This window comes from Moschus berezovskii, chromosome 8 (assembly GCF_049115385.1).
Source record: "Moschus berezovskii isolate FMDL1 chromosome 8, NW_MosBer_1.0, whole genome shotgun sequence".
Lineage (NCBI taxonomy): Eukaryota > Metazoa > Chordata > Mammalia > Artiodactyla > Moschidae > Moschus > Moschus berezovskii.
In genome coordinates, this window is record NC_142467.1 from 155865 (window position 1) to 176130 (window position 20266).

At 42.2% G+C, this 20266-nt stretch overlaps 1 protein-coding gene across 2 annotated transcripts in view; it reads right to left on the reverse strand.

Moving 5' to 3' along the window:
• The window catches only part of CAMK4 (calcium/calmodulin dependent protein kinase IV), a 279175-nt gene that overhangs the window by 85043 nt on the left and 173866 nt on the right, over positions 1–20266 (reverse strand). For both annotated transcript variants that reach the window (XM_088838424.1, XM_055430450.2), the window contains 2 exons: positions 19628–19690; positions 16771–16853 (listed from right to left, as the gene is read on the reverse strand). In XM_088838424.1, coding sequence (XP_088694550.1) covers positions 16771–16853; positions 19628–19690 — 146 coding nt within the window. The remainder of the gene's footprint in view (positions 1–16770; positions 16854–19627; positions 19691–20266) is intronic.

The window sequence follows — 20266 nt, forward strand, 5'->3', positions numbered from 1 at the left end:
TATCCTCTCTATTCTGATTACTGAAGTCTCTTTCCAGAAGTTTCTCCTAAATACATTTTCTCCCCCTGCCACCCTCCAAAGAGGCTTTAGATATTAATTTCAAGAGTTCACAGGGCCTTGACTGTAGCAATCTCTTCAAACCTTACTGTGGGTGTAGCCCTTGCACTTCTCAGAAATTTGGATGCCAAAAACCCCTTAGCTTTCTTCTTAAACTGGCCCATCCTGCTCCCAGTGATTTAGAGATGTGAGTTTTCTGTTCTTAGTTCTATCACATGTCCTCTTGCTCCCTCTGCCTCTTCTTACATAAATGCTAATACCACACAGCTCTTCCAAACTGTCATTATTTTGTCCTCATTCATTCATATTTTAGCATCACAGAGATACTCTGTCACGTAGTTTTGTTATAGATGTTGTCTGTGAGGTTTTGGTTTTCCCATGCTAGTTTTATTGTCTAATCTTATAGGGATATTTGGGAGGACTGAAAAACAACTTTGCAGTGGTTTCTATCTTCCCAGAATTTTAAGAGAAAACAATTATTTTTGATAGACTGTAGATTAACAACTTGCACAAGATGTTTTCAGCTGACAAAAAGTTATGGAAAAGACATCTGAAAAAGGTCAATTCAAAACATAAAAGAGACAAAACAGCAAAAAACAATTTTAAAAACTGTTGAATTTTTGTAATTTAACATTGTAATTTTTCTTAGATGGTTAGTATCTCAAATAGTATAGTTATTTTTCAGAAAGTACCATCTTTATTAATGTTGTGGCAAGAAGTTAAGTTCTCAAAGCATCTGATGCTATGTTTTGAAAATGTTTTAATAGGGCATGATCAGAGCAGATATGACAAAATAAAAAGATGTATTAAAAGAAGATACCTCAATGACCATAATTATTAAGATTCAGAAAAACTATATTGATGGAAAGAAATTATTTTCTTCATGCAATTATTTTGAACACTGCCAAAAAAACTCATATGTTTTCAAAGAACGAAAGATGGAATATTCTTCCTAATCTTTTTATTCATTAGACACCTGTTATGCACCAGGGTCACATAAAATGTAAGACAGATTACAATACTCAGGGGGTTATTATTAACTGTTTCTTAAAAATAAATTTTCACATGATATTTTCTTACAACAATACGAGTTTTTCCAACTCACGATTAAGTTATATAATCTACTACGTCAAGGCTGTATATTGTCACCTTGCTTATTTAACTTATATGCAGAGTACATCATGAGGAACACTGGGCTGGAAGAAGCACAAGCTAGAATCAAGATTGCTGGGAGAAATATCAATAACCTCAGATATGCAGATGACACTACCCTTATGGCAGAAAGTGAAGAGGAACTCAAAAGCCTCTTGATGAAAGTCAAAGAGGAGAGTGAAAAGGTTGGCTTGAAGCTCAACATTCAGAAAAATAAGATCATGGAATCTGGGCCCATCACTTCATGGGAAATGGAAACAGTGTCAGACTTTATTTTTTTGGGCTCCAAAATCACTGCAGATGCTGATTGCAGCCATGAAATTAAAAGATTCTTGCTCCTTGGAAGGAAAGTTATGACCAACCTTGATAATATATTAAAAAGCAGAGACATTACTTTGCCAACCAAGGTCCGTCTAGTCAAGGCTATGGTTTTTCCCGTGGTCATGTATGGATGTGAGAGCTGGACTGTGAAGAAAGCTGATCCCCAAAGAATTGATGCTTTTGAACTGTGGTGTTGGAGAAGACTCTTGAGAGTCCCTTGTACTGCAAGGAGATCCAACCAGTCCATTCTAAAGGAGATCAATCCTGGGTGTTCATTGGAAGGACTGATGCTAAAGCTGAAACTCCAATACCTTGGCCACCTCATGCGACGAATTGACTCACTGGAAAAGACTCTGTTGCTAGGAAAGGTTGGGGGCGGGAGGAGAAGGGGACGACAGAGAATGAGATGGCTGGATGGCATCACCGACTCTGTGGACATGAGTTTGAGTGAACTCCGGGAGTTGGTGATGGACAGGTAGGCCTGGCGTGCTGTGATTCATAGGGTCGCGGAGAGTCGGACATGACTGAGCGACTGAACTGAAAAATAAATTTTCACATGATATTTTCTTACAACAATACGAGTTTTTCCAACTCACGATTAAGTTATATAATCTACTACTAAAATTTTAATTGAAACTATACTTGAACTATACTCTCTGACTGACTTCCTGAAGAACTGACTCATTGGAATAGACCCTGATGCTGGAAAAGATTGAAGGCAGAAGGAGAAAGGGACACCAGAGGATGAAATGGTTGGATGGCATCACCGACTCAATGGACATGAGTCTGAGCAAGCTCTGGGAGTTGGTGATGGACAGGGAGGCCGGCGAGCTGCAGTCCATGGGGTCGCAAAGAGTCAGACACGACTGAGTGACTGAACTGACTGATTGACTGATACTCTGAATATTTTCAAACAGAGTATCCCCTTATAAGGGGAAAAGAAGAACTACTGTGTCAGAGGAAGTAGAGAACTTTGACTACCATTACCTCACCCTCTGCGCTCCTCTCTAAGTGTGGATTCTGCGGTACACCCATCAACCAACACAAATGTCATTAGTGTGTCCTCTGGGGGCTGTGCCTGCTTGGTTTGCTCCAGTCCTGTTAAAGGAAGGATGCTGTTACACAGATGATGGAAAAGAATGGCTGATAATTAACTTTATTTTCCATCTCCCATTCTGCCCAGAAGAGGAGAGAATCAATTACCTCTGGCCCTGCAAAAAATCAGTGTGGACTTTCCCATAGTCACTTGAGACCAGAGCTTTACCATGACTCTGGGATACCCCTCCACGGGGCGCTACTCATGGCTTCGTTTACATAAGAACTCTTTCTGGGTTAGTACAGAACCAACTTGCACAACCATGAGTGGCCTTCCTAATGATAAACCCTCCTTGTCTGTTAAATATACGTGAATTCTTATGAGCGTCTCCATCCCCTAGAAAAGAAGTGCTTCACTCACTAGAATTTCTTCTCTATAATTCAGTTTATTGTGAATTCTCAAGCTTTGACCTAAGTATGATGTTTATGAGTTTTCATTTAGATACAATTAAGGGTTAAGGGCCTGTGTTCAGAACATGTCCGTGTGTGAATGTCTAGTGACTGGCTGGCTGGAGGAGTGAATTTACTTGGGAGCTATTTTCAGGTAGTATAGAGGGAAGAGTAGTGGTTGTAGAAAGAATAATGAAAATTTCACTACTTTCCTATCAGTTCAGTTCAGTTCAGTTGCTCAGTCGTGTCCGACTCTCTGCAACCCCATGAACCACAGCACGCCAGGCCTCCCTGTCCATCACCAACTCCCGGAGTTCACTCAAACTCATGTCCATCGAGTGATGGTGATGCCATCCAGCCATCTCATTCTCTGCCGTCCCCATCTCCTCCTAACCCCAATCCCTCCCAGCATCAGACTCTTTTCTAGTGAGTCAACTCGTCGCATGAGGTGGCCAAAGTATTGGAGTTTCAGCTTTAGCATAAGTCCTTCCAATGAACATCCAGGATTGATCTCTTTTAGAATGGACTGGTTGGATTATTATACATTAAAATAGCAATATACTTCATCCAATTAATGAAGATGATGCATCTAACAAAGGTATCCATGTATTTATTTATTCAATAAATATTATGGGATGACTACTGTGTGCGAGATGCTCAGTAGTACACCAAACAAGACTTCTGCACTCAATTGGTTTCTCTTGGTATAAAAACACAGACAACAATCTACACAGTGTGCTAAATGTTATGACAGATACTAGAGAATGGCCTGGGATCTCCTAGAAAGGGCAGACAATTTATTCTTCAGGCCATGCAGGTGAGAAAAGTATTCCAGAGGTGGCTCATACCTGAAGGACATACAGGAGTTTTCTAGCTGTCGGGAGGATGGGCGCTGGGGGTGGGATACTTGCAGGGGAGAAGCAGGGAACTGGAGAGCGTTCTAAGGAAAAGGACCAAGACTACAGAGAGAATTAGATCGTGAAGACGGGATAATGACACTTAATCAATAGTTCTAACTGTCAAATGAGAGCCCGCACTTGCTGGACTTAATAAAGAATAAGATTTGGGGACTTCCCTAAGTGGCTCCATGGTAAAGAATCTGTCTGCCAATGCCGGGCACAGGTTTGACCCCTGATCTGGGAAGACCCCACATATCTTGGAGCAACGAAGCCCCTGTGCCACAACTACGGGAAGCGCATGCACCCTGGAGCCCGGGCTCCGCAACAAGAAAAGCCACTGTGGTGAGAGTCCCCACACCACAACTAGGCAGCCCCCGCCCTCTGCACCCACTGAAAAAGCCCGCACACCAAAAGACACCTAGCACAACCAAAAACAAATAATTAAAGACGCGCAAGAATTGGGCCCTGCCCCTGAGGAGACCATACATAATGGAGAAGTTACTAATAAATACATCGCCATAAATATACGTTATACTAAGATTTGTACAGCCAAGAAATGTGTTAAATCTTGTTGACAGAAACATCTTGAGAGCAGATATAAGGGCAGGAGCACAAATGCAGGTGGCCTTCCCCACCTGATCCCCCATGAACTCTGTATACCATAACTAAGTTCTACCATAAAAACCCAACTGCTTCTCTTCCAGGCTCCTTCTGCTAAAAGAAAGTTTGTTCTCAGTTGATTTGTTCATCAGAATGTCACAGGGACAAGTTTCTGAAACTCAGACATTCAATTTAAAATATTTAATAAACTGAGCTATGACCTAGGCCATTCATGACTGATTGGGAAGAGTAATAGCAAGGAACTTCTCAAGCTGCAAATGCAGGTTTGTAACTGAGAGATAAGGTTGTGGGTGAAGATACTGGTGACCAAGCAAAGCAAAGTGCAATCCTGCAATCTTCTCCTCTGTAGCATCACTATAGTAGATGTTTGGTTACTGTCTTCTGTTGGGTATTGGGGCAAAATTCTTAGCCTTCTCCTAGATTGCTGCTTGGATCACCCCTGAAAAGCTGTTCATAGTAGGCGGTCAATAAATATTTGTGGAATCAGCACTAATTGCTAAGTGAATGGATGCCAGAAAAATTTCAGACTGTGGACATTTGCCTACATTCCTTACCATGGCAAAAAAGAAAAAAAGCACTGGACTGGGAAGGGATGCTCAGCTGCTGCAAGCAACTGCCTGCAGATCCAGAGGGAGACCAGCCATACCCGTGCTTCCCAAAGGAAAATGCAACAGAAACGTTACTGCTACTTTTAATGCAGTTTCTAGACATTACAGTCAAAAGATCTTCTAGACGTGTATTTTGAATGAATCGAAACGTCATGGAGCGGGGCCCTCAGCTGCCTTCCGAGGACAGGCCCTCCTCACATCCTCTGCGGAGCCCTCGCTGAGGGAGGCAACGGTGTCTGAGGCACGCTCCCTGAGTTGCACAGATGTGAAGCCTCCCACTCTCAAATGGAACATGTTAGCTACCTGATAACCATGAGCAGACAGCCCCAGGCATGTGTTAACCCCTGTGACACTGTCCTGTGACCTCATTTATCTGCCAACTGGAGAACTGTGCAGAGCTGATCACAAACCCTGTGATCCCTCACCTGCCTTTTAAAAATGCTTTGCCAGATCCCTTTGGGGAGCTCAAGCTTGGGGGTTCCTTAGAACATGAGCCACCCGTCTCCTGCATGGCCCTGCAATAAACCTTTCTCTTCACCAAACTCTGGCATTTTGGTTTGTCTGGCCTCACTGAACAATGGGCAATTGAACTTGCACTAACAAAAGTAACTCAATTCAGCAAAATAGCCCAGTTGTTTTATGAAGAAACAATAACAATTCTTACCAAAAATTCAGCTGAGATTTCAAAAGAAAATGCCCAAGAAACCAAACAATGTATATACAGTCAAAAGTCTACTGTGCTCAGTCACTCAGTTGTGTCCAACTCTTTGTGACCCCACAGACGGCAGCTCACCAGGCTCCGCTGTCCATAGGATTTCCCAGGCAATAATGCTGGAGTGAATTGCCATTTCCTCCTCCAGGGGATCTTCCCGACCCAGCGATCAAAACGAAATCTCCTGCATGGCAGGATTCTTTACTATTGAGTCACTGGGGAAGCCCAATTACTAGATAGAAATACATTAATTTTGCTTCATTTAGCAATCTGGGACACTTAGGTATTCAGGGCTTCCCTGTTGACTCAGAAGATGATGAATCTGCCTGCAATGCAGGAAGCCTGGGTTCGATCCCTGGGTCAGGAAGATCCCTGGAGAAGGGAATGGCAGCCTACTCCAGTATCCTTCCCTGGAGAATCCCATAGACGGAGGAGCCTGGTGGGCTACAGTCCATGGGGTTGCAAAGAGTTGGACACAAATGAGCAATTCAAAATAGAATGGTATATTTATATTTTTCTGATACATGAATATGAGAACACATTTATGGATGTGAGAGTTGGACCATAAAGAAGGCTGAATGCCAAAGAATTGATGCTTTTGAACTGTGGTGTTGGAGAAGACTCTTGAGAGTCCCTTGGACAGCAAGGAGATCCAACCAGTCCATCCTAAAGGAAATCAGTCTTGAATATTCATTGGAAGGACTGATGCTGAAGCTGAAACTCCAATACTTTGGCCATGTGATCAGAAGAACTAACTCACTGGAAAAGACCCTGATGCTGGGAAAGATTGAAGGCAGGAGAAGGGGACGACAGAGGTTGGATGGCATCACCGATTCAATGAATATGAAACTGGGAAAACTCCAGGAGATAATGAGGGACAGGGAGGATTGGTGTGCTGCAGTCCATGGGGTTGCGAAGAGTCAGACACAACTTTGTGACAGAACAACAACAAAGATCATATGAGTAATTAGTGACACACTGTTTTCACAAAATATTAATTCACTTATGTAACAAATAATAACTGAGAATATCCAAAATGAAGATATGTCATAAAATGAGAGATCACAAATGCGTTAAGAATGAATTTTATGAGTTCTCGTATATGAGGTCTATTTTTCATCCAGTTTCTTCAATGCCTCTTGTAAAACGGTGCTCAAAATACTATTGATGAAGAAGCAACCCTCAGAAGCTACACAAGAGAGCCTAACTCTAGTTTTAATCAGAACTTTGATACCTCATTATGACCATGTGCTATTAGACAAGAGGTCTAGATAACTAGATGTTCAAAAAACAACTGAATGCTATCATAAAAATAACTCTGAAATAGTGCAAAAGCATAAGATAGCTTTCCAGGCACTAACCTCAAAACAAGGGCTTTACTTGTAGCTCGGTCAGTAGAGAATCTGCCTGCAATGCAGAAGATGCAGGTTCGATGCCTGGGTTAGGAAGATCCCCTGGAGAAGGAAGTGGCAACCCAATCCACTACTCTTACCTGGAGTATCCCAGGGACAGAGGAGCCTGGTAGGTTCCCAGTCCATGGGGTCAAGAGCTGGACAGGACTTAGCGACTAAACCACCACCAACTTCAAAACATGGCTTCAGATTCACTAATTAAGCACTGGCCAACTTGGCCTGTGTAAATGGACTGCCTGGCACAAACCACAGAGCAGAGGTTGGTGTGCACAGCCTCCTCCGGCAGTCTGGGAGAGCCTACTGGACTGTTTTTAGAATGTTTTAGAAAATATACTTAAAATACATGGGGTTATAAAGGAAACTAATAATAACGAATTATGCTTGTCAAATACATTTTGGGTATGTGGTAGAATAATAAGACCTACTGAGTTGGATAAAAAGGTCCAGTGGCATACCTTAATAATTCACAGCTTCAAAAAACTGATGAGTATAAACACTGTTTCGAGATCTCTGGAACAACTAATGTAATACAATATCTGTGATTTCTATGAGTGACAAAGTCATGGGCAATGAAAATAGTACCATGATTTGTCACCTACACAACGGCAGGAAGAGTTTTTAGCTTTATACAAAATATACTAGTGACTTCAGATCATTTTCAAAGGTCCAGGACCAAGTAGTTTATATCTGCTGCTGCTGCTAAGTCACTTCAGTCGTGTCCGACTCTGTGTGACCCCATAGATGGAAGCCCACCAGGCTCCCCCATCCCTGGGATTCTCCAGGCAAGAACACTGGAGTGGGTTGCCATTTCCTTCTCCAATGTGTGCAAGTGAAAAGTGAAAGTGAAGTCGCTCAGTCATGTCCGACCCTTAGCGACCCCATGGACTGCAGCCCACCAGGCTCCTCCATCCATGGGATTTTCCAAGCAAGAGTACTGGAGTGGCTTGCCATTGCCTTCTCCGAGTTTATATCTATGCTGCACAATTTCCTGCTGTTCCATTGTCAACTGCTAAAACTAAAATCTCTCCTAGGATTTTAATCCCAACACCAAGCCAAAAGGCTGCCTTGGGGTCCCAGCTACCGATGGACCCAGGCACAGAGATCCCTGGGAGGGATCTGTGTCTCCCCAGCTTCCAGACAGCACCCCGTGGCCTCCACAGGCCTCTAACGCGAAGGCCATGCTTCCAGCGTCCACTGTTTGCTCCTGGCCCACATGCTCTTCTTCCCCACGGCTGGGGCTGTTCACCTTCTCATCATTTTAAACGCAGAATGAGAAAACACAGGCACTGCCTCTTTCTCTCTATGGATCTGCTTTAAAATATGACTTCTGTACATTGGCTCCTGTCACCTTAATTGCTGCAAATTGAATTGAGCTCATCTCCAGCCCAGCAGTTAGCACAGGCAACGCAGCTGAAAAGCTCTAATCTGATCAGATCCTGAGGCCCTCAGACTTCCTGGCACAAGGATGAGGAGCCCAACTGCTCTCCCCACCTCTGGCAGCTTTTTCTTAAATGGAGATGTTATTAGATGACTGCAGGTTTATGTGAGAAACACACTGGCCTGGTGAGGGTGTGCACTGAAGATCATATACACAGGATGAAAAGCCCTGAGTAACACGCTTCAGAAATCAAGTCCTGAAGGCTGCCAGAGTCATGCCGCTACACACAAAATTATATTTAAATGAATTCCGCTGTACCTTGTGTAAATCTACCACTTCTAAGCTTCATTCATGCTTTTTCTTATTTCATTCATGGTATCTTTGTCTATATTGTTGCCTTTTCTAAGAACTCTCCCAAAGAGTATTAAATTCATATGCTTAAATAAACAGTTCCACAGGGTATTACCGGCACCCGTTAAATTTGTAAGCTAGGGAGAGAGTGAGGGAACCATGGATCATTATGGGTGCTGGCCAAGGAGCTGACAGTGTAGAAAGAAGAGGCCAAATCAAACTGCAGATCTGGAAATGGGTCTAAGGGATTCCCAGTGCAAACTCTCATATTACAAATGAAAAGCCTGACCCAAAGCTATATAAATAGCCCAAGAGCATAGAGTTTATTCAATCATCCATCTGACAGATATACAGTAACTGCTTTGCTGTCTAGAATAGCTCCCAAGACGGACCCCCACCCGGCGTGCTCTGCACTGGACATCCCTCTCCCATCTCTCTGCTCTTCACCTGTTGATTTCCTATTTCCTACTTAAGATTCAGCTCAAAAGGCTTTATTAGCTCCCTGAAGTCATTTCTGGCATAGAAGACCCCCTTAATTTGTAACCAATGGACTGCGTTTATGCCCCAGTTATAGCACTTATGAATCCTACAGCCAAATTTGTGACTAGTCTGTAGTGAATTCAAAGTATTTTGTGATAGGTTTTCTCTGTACTACTGATTCTTTTTTTATCTCTTGCCCTCCTTTACTTTTTTAAAACTTGTGATAGTATGGTTGTCTCTATAAGCTCCAGTACACATTTTTGGAGGTAGTATTACAAATGCTATTTGGGTCCATATTAGTTTTATTTTCCCTCTTCTAGACTGTGAGCTCCTTGAGAAGGACGGAAAATTCCTCTGGTTAACAAGGAGGGGGGTGTGTGCTTGTGTCAGTCACTCATGGACCGAGAAGAGCACAAAGCAGGGCGTGAACCTGATACAGCAGGGTGAGGCCTGACTATAAGCGGTTTTCCGGTCAGGTTTAAAAAGAACGGAAGGTAGTAAGTGGCCTTCTGGGCTAAGCTGCGATCAACTCTGTGCCTTAAACGCTGTCGGATGGACGAAAGGGAAACTAACGCCAGTAGGCGTCTACCGCACTGGCAGAGAGCGTGAAGGCTCAAAAGGACAGAAACACGCGAAGAGAGGCACGCGCAGTGCACACCAAAGAGGCGCTGCTGTCCGTGGGTGAGTGGCGTCCCTCCGTGCACTTCCCTTCTTCATTTTCTGCTTACGGACGCTCATGTCACATCCTCTCCGGGAACGCACTCTCCTCTGCCTGCAGGGGCCCATCTGAGCCTGCTGCACCGCCCAGGGGGCTCCGATCAGGCGTCGGATGCCTCTCCCCAGCACTCGCGGAAAAGTGCTGCAGACTGACGTGTTCGCGTGTAAGTGGGCTGGAGTCACAACGCCGCCCCGACAGGAAACCCCCTAGCTGTGCTCGCCTTCCTCTCTGCTGTGACTGTTCTAGGTCCTGTGACCCTTCTGCAGCTTAACTCTTCATGCTTCTGAGGGAGAGAGAAACTTTTTCTAAAACAACCCTTTTATGTGACTCTAGATCTTATTCCCTCAGGGTCTTCTCCAGGATGTGGTTCCAAATAAAAGTCCCTCTCAGATCTCTCCTGCTTTCCTATCCAGTAGGCTCCTTCCTTCAGCAAATTAATGTGTTACCAGTGGGCCAGTTTAAAACAGTGATTCAGTTCAGTTCAGTCGCTCAGTCGTGTCGGACTCTCTGCGACCCCATGAATCAGCACGCCAGGCCTCCCTGTCCATCACCAACTCCCGGAGTTCACTCAGACTCATGTCCATTAAGCCTCCATCTACCCTGTGTCCCTTTCTTCTGCCTCACTTATTTTTCCCTTTATAGTCAAGCTTCTGAAAAAGTAGACTTTAAATCTACTCCAAATCAAAGCACATGTTTTGTTTATATGTAGACAGATAAAACTGCATAAAGAGAAGATGTATTTATATATACATATGTATACACATGTTAATGTTTATGTTAAGCCACACTTAAGCAAAATAAAATGTTATGTCACTAATTTGAAGTTTCATTTTTAAATATTAAGAATATTAGCATCTACTTACATAGCAGCAGTATAGTGTGTTAGAAAAATCATATACATTGGAATCTGACATACTAGAGTTCAGTTCCATTTAATTATTGCGGTTGTTATTAGATCCACTGTAAACTGAGTGACCTAGTGGTGGTTAATGGACCTCTCTGATCCTCAGTTATCTGGTCTACAAAATATATATATCAAGGCCTACATTTTATATGTGTTGCTGTTGAGAATTAAATGAGATAATGGTTAGTAAAATGCTTTGACACTGCCAGGACTCCAAAAGGCACTCAAAAACGGCCCTCATTATAGTGACTAATTATCCTTTTAGACAGTAAGGATATCTTACCGTAAAGATATTTACATATCTTCATTTCGACATTAATGACTAATTTTTGACACAATAGTCTTCACAAATTCAGATGTGTTCTGAGTTTGGTTACCATGACACAACTCCATGAAGACTGGAGAAAAGCCCTAATTTCCATTTCTAGGATTCTTTCCTAATGACAGTGTCCTGACAATTCCATTTATTTCCATCAAGAGCAGAGACCCAGGAATGCTGAAGTAGAACTGACTATCAGGACTGAAATACTAGGACTCTGCAGGTAATTAAGGACCTAAATGCATAATCTGCAAATATAACTACTACTTCTCCTGCATATTGACAACTGATTATTTTCTCGCAAGAGAATATTTTGTTGGAAGAAATGAAAAAAAAAAAGTTTGTAGTCAAACAGATGTGAGTTTCAGGTCTCACTGTATGACATCAATTTCTACAGTTTGTGGTCTTAAAAAAATGAGAATAATAATGCCTTAGAAAAACCTGAAAGATGACTGAGTAACTTAAAAACTTTTTTGCACAGGACCAATACAAGCAATACAAGGCCAAGCGGCTTCCTTGGTAGCGCAAACAGTAACGTGTCTGCCTGCAATGCGGGAGACCCAGGTTGGATCCCTGGTTTGGGAAGATGTCCTGGAGAAGGAAATGGCAACCCACTCCAGTATTATTGCCTGGAGAATTCCATGGATGGAGAAGCCTGGTAGGTTACAGTCCACGGGGTTGCAAAGAGTCGGAAACGACTAAGCGACTTCACTTTCACTTTTCAAGCATCAGGGATTCTCCTTAAACAAAACAAACAGCGGTTGTAAATAATTTGAAAGGGGTTAACTGGATTTAAAAAGAAAGACATTGAGGCCATATGGGGAGGAAGAGTTGGACCAGAAGACAGACCGACTGCCTATCTGGGGAAGATCATTTACCATCCTCAGGTTCCACATCTGTAGAGTGGGACAGTGCTTTTCATCCTGATTATCCCAAAGGGTTGACATAAAAGAGGAAGACACACTGCTGTCTGTGAAAGAACTTTTCAAACCATGTCTAATGAATTTTTGCTCTCAGTAAAGGTGGGGTGGACAAGCCTACAGGTAAGAACAATGAAAACAAGCTAAATAAAATATAAAGTATACTTGAAGACACCACAGAGCTACCAAGGAAGTGAAGGCTTTAGCAGCCAAGCTCTAGAAGAGAAGAAAAACACAGAAAAGCAAACCTGGTATCTGATGCTTATGCTTTTTCTTTAAAGGCATTAACGGATTCTAAGTCAGCAGCTGACAGGCCACCTTACACAGTAGAGGGAACAGAAGCTGGCATTTAGGATCTGCCAAGGAAGGGGATCCTTGGCAAAAATCCCCTGGCTTCAATTGGGACCCTTAAAGGGCAAAACCTATGAGTAAGAGGTGACAAGAAATAGATTTGCTTTCAGGAAACCCAGCTTTGAATCAGTCCAATGCCTGATTAGATTAAAGTGATCTGTTCCTTACCTTAACTGCCTGCTGGAGCAAAACAAAATTTGCTTTTTTTGAGGCAACAGCATTTAAAGTCTTAAATTCTAAAACCTTTTATATATAATGTTTGGCATGTGAACAAGCATAACCTGGCAAGCAAAAACACAAGGAGAAAACAGAAAAAAGACAAATTAAAAAATTCACAAGATATTCTGATACTAGAGTTAGACAAAAATCAGGAAAAGAAAAAAAAAAAAGTTAAAAAAATTTACTTAGAAGACCAGAAGGATACTGCTGAATTAGTTGCCTTATAATACAATCATTTTCTGGAAAAAAAATTGGAAATTTACTCTTAAGCAATCTCATACCTTATCCACTTGAAAAGTTCAATAAATTTATAAGAATTGTAACTAGATTGAGAAAGATGGAAAAGAAAATGTTCTGGAGATTTCTTTTTATCATGATATTGTAATTTTGTGCAGATTTTTTGGGGGAATTTCCTTGGACACAAAATATCACTGCTTTTATTCCAAAAACTGCAATCCATTGTCCCATGCAATTTATTATTCATATGCTACATGAAACAGCAGGTTTCACTTACATTTCTCAGGGTTAGGTTTTTAGCAACAACATAGATCTTTTGCTGATAACATGTAGTCATACACCATTTGACTATAATAGGCTAACATAATTATCTCTTCATCAATTGCCCCATTAGTTCATTCATTAGATAGTATTAGAGTCATCATTAGACCAGGAATGAATTTATGTTATTACAATTAAATAAATTTGGGTTTTGGCCTAAGTACAGGAAAAAGAGACCATATTATGATTTTGATCTCTCAGGAAAGAAAGCAGTTAAGTGGATAATAATACAGGATATATTTTCAGTTTGACCCAAATTTAATGATAAGTGTAGGATTAAGTAACTTAATGGAGAAACCACATTCATCTCAGATATGGCAACAGACATGTGGACAACATTCAGGGGGGAAAGTCTATCATTTAAGACCACTAAGAGTTTACAGAGTAGTTAGTTGAGTGCTTTACTAGCTGGCTACGATTCTTTAGATGTCCTTTGCTAAATCTGAATATTTCATTCATTTATCATTATACATGAAATTTTTGACATTTAGTTTTTCATTCTTATCTATAGATGAATTAATTCCATCCCATAAAAAATCAACTAGACTACAAGATGAGAGACCCAGAAAGACTGGGGAGAAGGGGAAGAGAGACCCCTATTTCCAAAATGGCTGAAACAAACAGAGGTAAGAAGGTACAGAGCAAATACTATTTACTTAATTGTGAAAATTCCTGTCCTGGAATTATTTAGAAAGAACAGGAGGTTCTTCTCTGGTGGACCACAATTGCTGCTAAGTTGTTTCAGTCGTGTCCGACTCTGTACGACCCCATAGATGGCAGCCCATAGACGGTCCGCCATCCCTGGGATTCTCCAGGCAAGAACACTGGAGTGGGTTGCCATTTCCTTCTCCCAATTAGCAGAGAAATATGTCAGTCTTCCTTAGGGAGACCTCATGACTCCAGAGCCAGCAGGATCTAACTATAATCTGACTCTATTAATGTTCCTGAAGAAGGAATATGTCCATGAAAGAGTAAGCTAAAGAAGCACTGTAAAAGGACAACGATGGACAAATTCAGGCAACATTCAAATGAGCTAGTCCAGAAGAGTCTTGACTAAGCACAAGGGAACACAATGGTTTTAAGACAAAGCTGTCCTTACAGCAGATCAGTGTGTCCTGGCTTCCTCAGCACCACACTACAGCTTCAAATTTGTTCTGAGGTTCAGAGAAGTTAAGCAAACCACTCTGAGTCAGTTATTTGTTCCTTAAGTCAGGATTTACAACATGAGTCCAACTGACTATGAACCAGATCCCACAGGAAGTATATGTTGAGGCTACCTATGCTTACGTATCTCAGGTGATTCGTTTATCTGTAAAGAATGGACATAGTCTAAATGCTATCATTTTTAAAATCTGGTTATTCACATAACCTGCTCTAAAGAAACTTTAATATACATCTGAACAAAATTATGTATCTGTTGAAGATATATATGTGGCTCCAATCAAGGCCACTTTGCTCCTTCCAATCTGAAGGTCAAAATCTGCACTGTCTAACATTAAAAGCATACAGATCTTTGAAAATGGAGCTTCCTAGGTGGTTTAGTGGTAAAGAACCCACCTGCCAATGCAGGAGACATGGTTCTGTTAGGTAGGTAGAATAGGGAAAAGGAGTCCAAAATGCTGGTGGCCAAAAGACAAGGGAAAAGCCCGCGAAAATAGAACAGAGGAAGGTCTGAGGACCGGAGTGAGGACCTCAGGTAACTCTAACAACACTCCTGGCTGGCCCAGTTTACACAGGGCAGGCCCAGGGGAAAAACATATAAAAAGAGGAGCCAAAGCTAGCTCGCTCTCTCTCTCCCATGCGCTGGGCGCTCTTCTCTTCGCGTCTTTGGATCGACGTGCCCTCACGCCTTGAAGATGGGTTTCCTGCTATCTTCTAAATAAATAGAGCTGTAACACTGAGCTGTAACACTGATTTGTCTAAGAGCTATAACATGGTCCATTCAGGGCCTGAGAACTATAACACAGTCTGTCCAAGACCCGAGAGCTGTGACACGCCAAGGGGGCTTTAATGTCCGTCGCCCCAAATCTTTGTAGTGACCAGACAAAGAGTCGAGGAACATACACACGCATGACAGTTTGAACCCTGCATCGGGAAGATCCCTGGAGAAGGAAATGGCAACTCACTCCAGTATTCTTGCCCGGAGAATCCCATGGACAGGGGAGCCTAGTGGGCTGCAGTCCATGGGGTCGTAAAGAGTTGGACAGGACTTAGTGACTAAACAACAACAATGAAAACTTTGAAGACTTCTGCAAGCTCTTGAAGAGGCAGCAAATTTAACTGGGTGGAGCTGGGGAGGGGGGAAGGGGGGCATGCCTTTCTCCAGCACATTCTAAGCCTGCTTCCCTTAGGCATCTTTCTCCTCAGAGGCCACTCACTGCAGCAGCTGCTCACGCACTCACCCATGCAGCAACTGTTCACTGAGAATTTACTGTGCTCCAGGCTTTCAGGCTACTGCTTTCACCCTCTCTTCTGCCTTCAGTCCACTTATCTCTTCACCAATTCTTTAACCAATAAGATGTTTACATCACAGAAGCTGTAGTTCCTTACCATTTCTAATATAAGCCTACTCTGTTTCTTTGTCTCCTTTCAAATTCATTTTTGTTTAATTACCCTGATCAGCACAGCAAAGAGCTCCCAAGACCACATCAGGGCAAAGAGGGAATTCTGAGAAGACGAGGAGGGTGGGAGAGCTATGGAAACTTAAAGCACAAACTTAAAACTTGCGCAAATAATGTGTCTGTATTATGTTCTACCAGATTTCCAGACATACTCCCTGCACCCTCAAACCTCTGCCTTGAGTGATGAATGTATGAACAGACAACTAAAATTGGCTATAATTGGATATAATAGAACATATTTTTCTCTGCAACTTGGAACTCTTTAAAGAGCCTATAAAAGAAAGTAGGCCTAGAAACAATCATTTGGAGAGAATCGATTTTCATGAGCTTTGGATCATAACAAAGAATACTATTATAATACACACTTAACTATCTATAATTTTCATCAAATACTTTCTCACAAAATATCCTCTTAAATCTTACTGTTGAGCTTAGATTTAGTATGACTTTAGAAATTGTTTTGTATGTAGAAAGTAGATGTTTGCAAAAGTAAATAGCATAATTTTTTTTTCATTCACTAAGCATCCCAAATTTTCATTTACCCACATCTTTCACATATTTAAGATTTATCTTAGTAGAAGTTATCAACTGGTGTTGAAGAATTTCAGGAGATATTTCCCTTCAATTATCTTTGGTGATTGAATGCAAAACTGTACTGTAGTTACATTTCCAGGACCCACTCACCTGTCAAACAGCTCTCCTCCTGTGACGAGTTCTAAGACCAGACTGATTTCTGTAGGGGTTTCAAATATCTCTTTAAGTTTTATCTGGGGAAAGATATAAAAAATCACAAATTCTTTATTTTCATCTTTAGGATATCATTAAAACTACGGTTACAACAGCACTCTCTGTAATGCTGGATCATGGTTAATAGAGGTTCCTTATTCTAGTAGCAGGCGGTCATTTGTCACTCTCTGGTTGTTTTTATCAGTCACCGCATTTGTTCAAAGATCCTTTTGAACTTTTATATTTTTCCTTTTGATAGCTAAAGATATCTACCCTAGAAGTGCTTCCTAAATTTTGCCAAATCATCCAAATGTCTGAATTTCAACCAAATTAAAAAAAAACAAACCAGAAGCAAACAAAACTTCCTAAACCACTTGAAACCATCACGATCGGTAGAGATGCGAGTGTTTCTTTCTCTCAGAACAGGACTTCAATTAGGGGTTTGAGACAGAATGGACCAGGTTAAATCTATCAGTATAGAAAGGGAATCCCTTAACAGCTAGAGAGTTGCCCGCAGATAAAAGAATACTCAGAAAAGTAACAGAGATAGCGATTTGACCTATCATAAAAATGGCAACCCACTCCAGTGTTCTTGCCTGGAGAATCCCAGGGATGGCGGAGCCTGGTCGGCTGCCGTCTGTGAGGTCGCACAGAGTCGGACACGACTGAAGCGACTTAGCAGTATCAGCAGCAACAGAGTTTTCATGATATTCAGATAATCCATCCAATTTTGGATATTTTCCTTCTGAGAACCAAGTGACCAGGTCTGACATATATATTTGAGGAAAATTTCATATTGACTTCTCTTTGAAAGAAGTAAGATAGATAATGTCAAAGTGGTGACTGTATATGGCAAGTTTTGTTAACTGCTTACCCAAAGCCCTTCTCTCCCTGCTGCTGCTGCTGCTGCTAAGTCACTTCAGTCGTGTCCGACTCTGTGTGACCCCATAGACGGAAGCCCACCAGGCTCCCCCGTCCCTGGGACTCTCCAGGCAAGAACACTGGAGTGGGTTGCCATTTCCTTCTCCAATGTGTGAAAGTGAAAAGTGAAAGTGAAGTCGCTCAGTCGTGACCGACCCTTAGCGACCCCACGGACTGCAGCCCACCAGGCTCCTCCATCCATGGGATTTTCTAGGCAAGAGTACTGGAGTGGCTTGCCATTGCCTTCTCCGCTTCTCTCCCTACTTTACTGCAAACAGAACTCTTGTTTAGGGAAGCAAAGTACCTAGTCTCAAATTATGTATTATGGTTAATCTAAGCCATTTATGATAACCCAGGTCCTTAATTTTCCCGTCTTCATGCAGTTTAGGGTGATTGTGTGACCAGCTCTGGCCAGTAAAATCTGAAGAGAATTCTGCAACTGGAAATTTTGGAAAAGCTTTTACGCTTATCAGACTCTGCTGGTTAAACCATTCCGTTCCCTTCTGTCTTGAACACAGACCTGGAGACTTGTGAAGACTGTAGAGCAGCCACTTTAGGGCCACGAGGGAGAAGCATGGAGGTGAGAGCTGCACCCGAAGACGGGAAAGCGGGAGCCCCTTAGTGGTACAGTGGCTAAGGGGCCTCCCTGAGAGCTCAGCTGGTAAAGAACCCGCCTGCAATGCAGGAGACCCGGTTTGATTCCTGGGTCAGGAAGATACTCTGGAGAAGGGATAGGCTACTCACTCCAGTATTCTTGGGCTTCCCTGGTGGCTCAGATGGTAAGAATCCGCCTGCAATGAGGAAGACCTGGGTTCGATCCCTGGGTTGGAAAGATCCCCTAGAGGAGGGCATGACAACCCACTCCAGGATTCTTGCCTGGACAATCCCATGGACAGAGGAGCCTGGCAGGCTACAGTCCATGTGATCGCGAAGAGTCGGACATGACTGAGGGACTAAGCACACACAGTGCAGTGGCTGAAACTCATGCCTCCAATGCAGGGGGTGTGGGTTCCACCCCAAGTTGGGATCAGAAAAAGGACAAAAGGTGGGCGAACCAATGGATGGGTCTTGGATGATATCACTGAGGAGCTGAACTGTTGCTGACAACTGCCTACCTTCTGATTTCTTATAAGAAAAATATTTGTTTATACTAGCATATTCAAGTTTTCTGATGTCTACAACTGAATTGCTAACCAATAAATAACTTGCAAGCACTTTGCCTTGAGCCGAAGCATGCCGGTCATCCTCTGAGACACCACAAATTTCTCAGTGAAATGAGTAAAATATTTTAAGTAACTGGCTCACTTTATAAAAACAAGTTATGGCCTGGAAAATGATTTTGTTCTTTTCACTTCATTGGCTCAAGGAAGCTTCCCCCAGCCCTTCTTTCCCTCGGTGCCTTTATCTGGACATAGCCTAGAGCAGAGCTTCAGAGCACGTTTTATTTTCCCCATTCAAGCACATTATTTATTTGAATCTTTGCATTGTTTCTGAAGCAAATACTCTCTCACAGGAGACTCAAATGACTTTGGAAAGCAATGCATTTTCTTCTCAGGCATTTTCAGCAATGGCATATTAATAAGATAGGCACACAAAAGGAAAAAGGCTGTGTTTTATTAGAGTGAAAAAAAAGCTCTCCAATTTTAGTTATCCTCTTATGCATGAAAATAACAATGGTATATATTGCTGGTCTGCCCATTTTGAAACTCTTATTCTTAAGATTTATTCAGTTAAAGAATTGAAAAACAAGATCAGATAATGACAAGAATTAGGCCAAGGTGGCTACTTACTGGTGGTGAAAGGAGTTCTTATGATCAGAATGGACAGTAAAGAACAAAAATCTCATTCTGTAGCTTTGCAGATTATTTGAAATAGTACACTAAAAACCACTTACAATGTTTGGATGTGAGAGGCGAAGAAGAACTCCTATCTCAGTTCTTACGATTTTTTTGTCCACCTAAAAGGCAAAATGAGAGAAAATGAAAGATACTCCCACCTTGGAAATGTCTTCATTGTAGCAGAGAATCAGAAATAGCAATAACCACCTGGATGAATCAGGTCAACGGCAGAGGTGAATGTCTAAGCTTTTTTCTTATGTTACTTTCCTCCCTTTCTGCTCAGCTGCATGTCTTTCCCCTCTGCTTCAGACTTGAAGGGAACTCGCTACAAATACGGGTCACAACTCGTCAGACCCTTTACGTGGCTCCTCTGTTGTCAAAAGTCATCCCTATCACCACTCAGGCACAAGTGCTTCTCAACTTATTCCTCCTCCTTTCTCTTCCTTTCTTTTAAAAGCCTTGATTCAAATGCACTGGAGCTGTCAGTCACTTCACTTGCTTGTTTCCCACAGAAGTGAGTGTATAACCTGGCCTGACCAGTCAGAGGACTCACTCTCCAGTCAAACTGACCGAGTCAGAGGATCAACAGATCAAGTCATCACAGCCAGGCCTCCCCCGACATTTTACTCAAATAATCAAGAAAGCATTCTCTTTTCCTCTGAAATTGGGAGAGAAAAAGAGGATGGAGTCTGCCA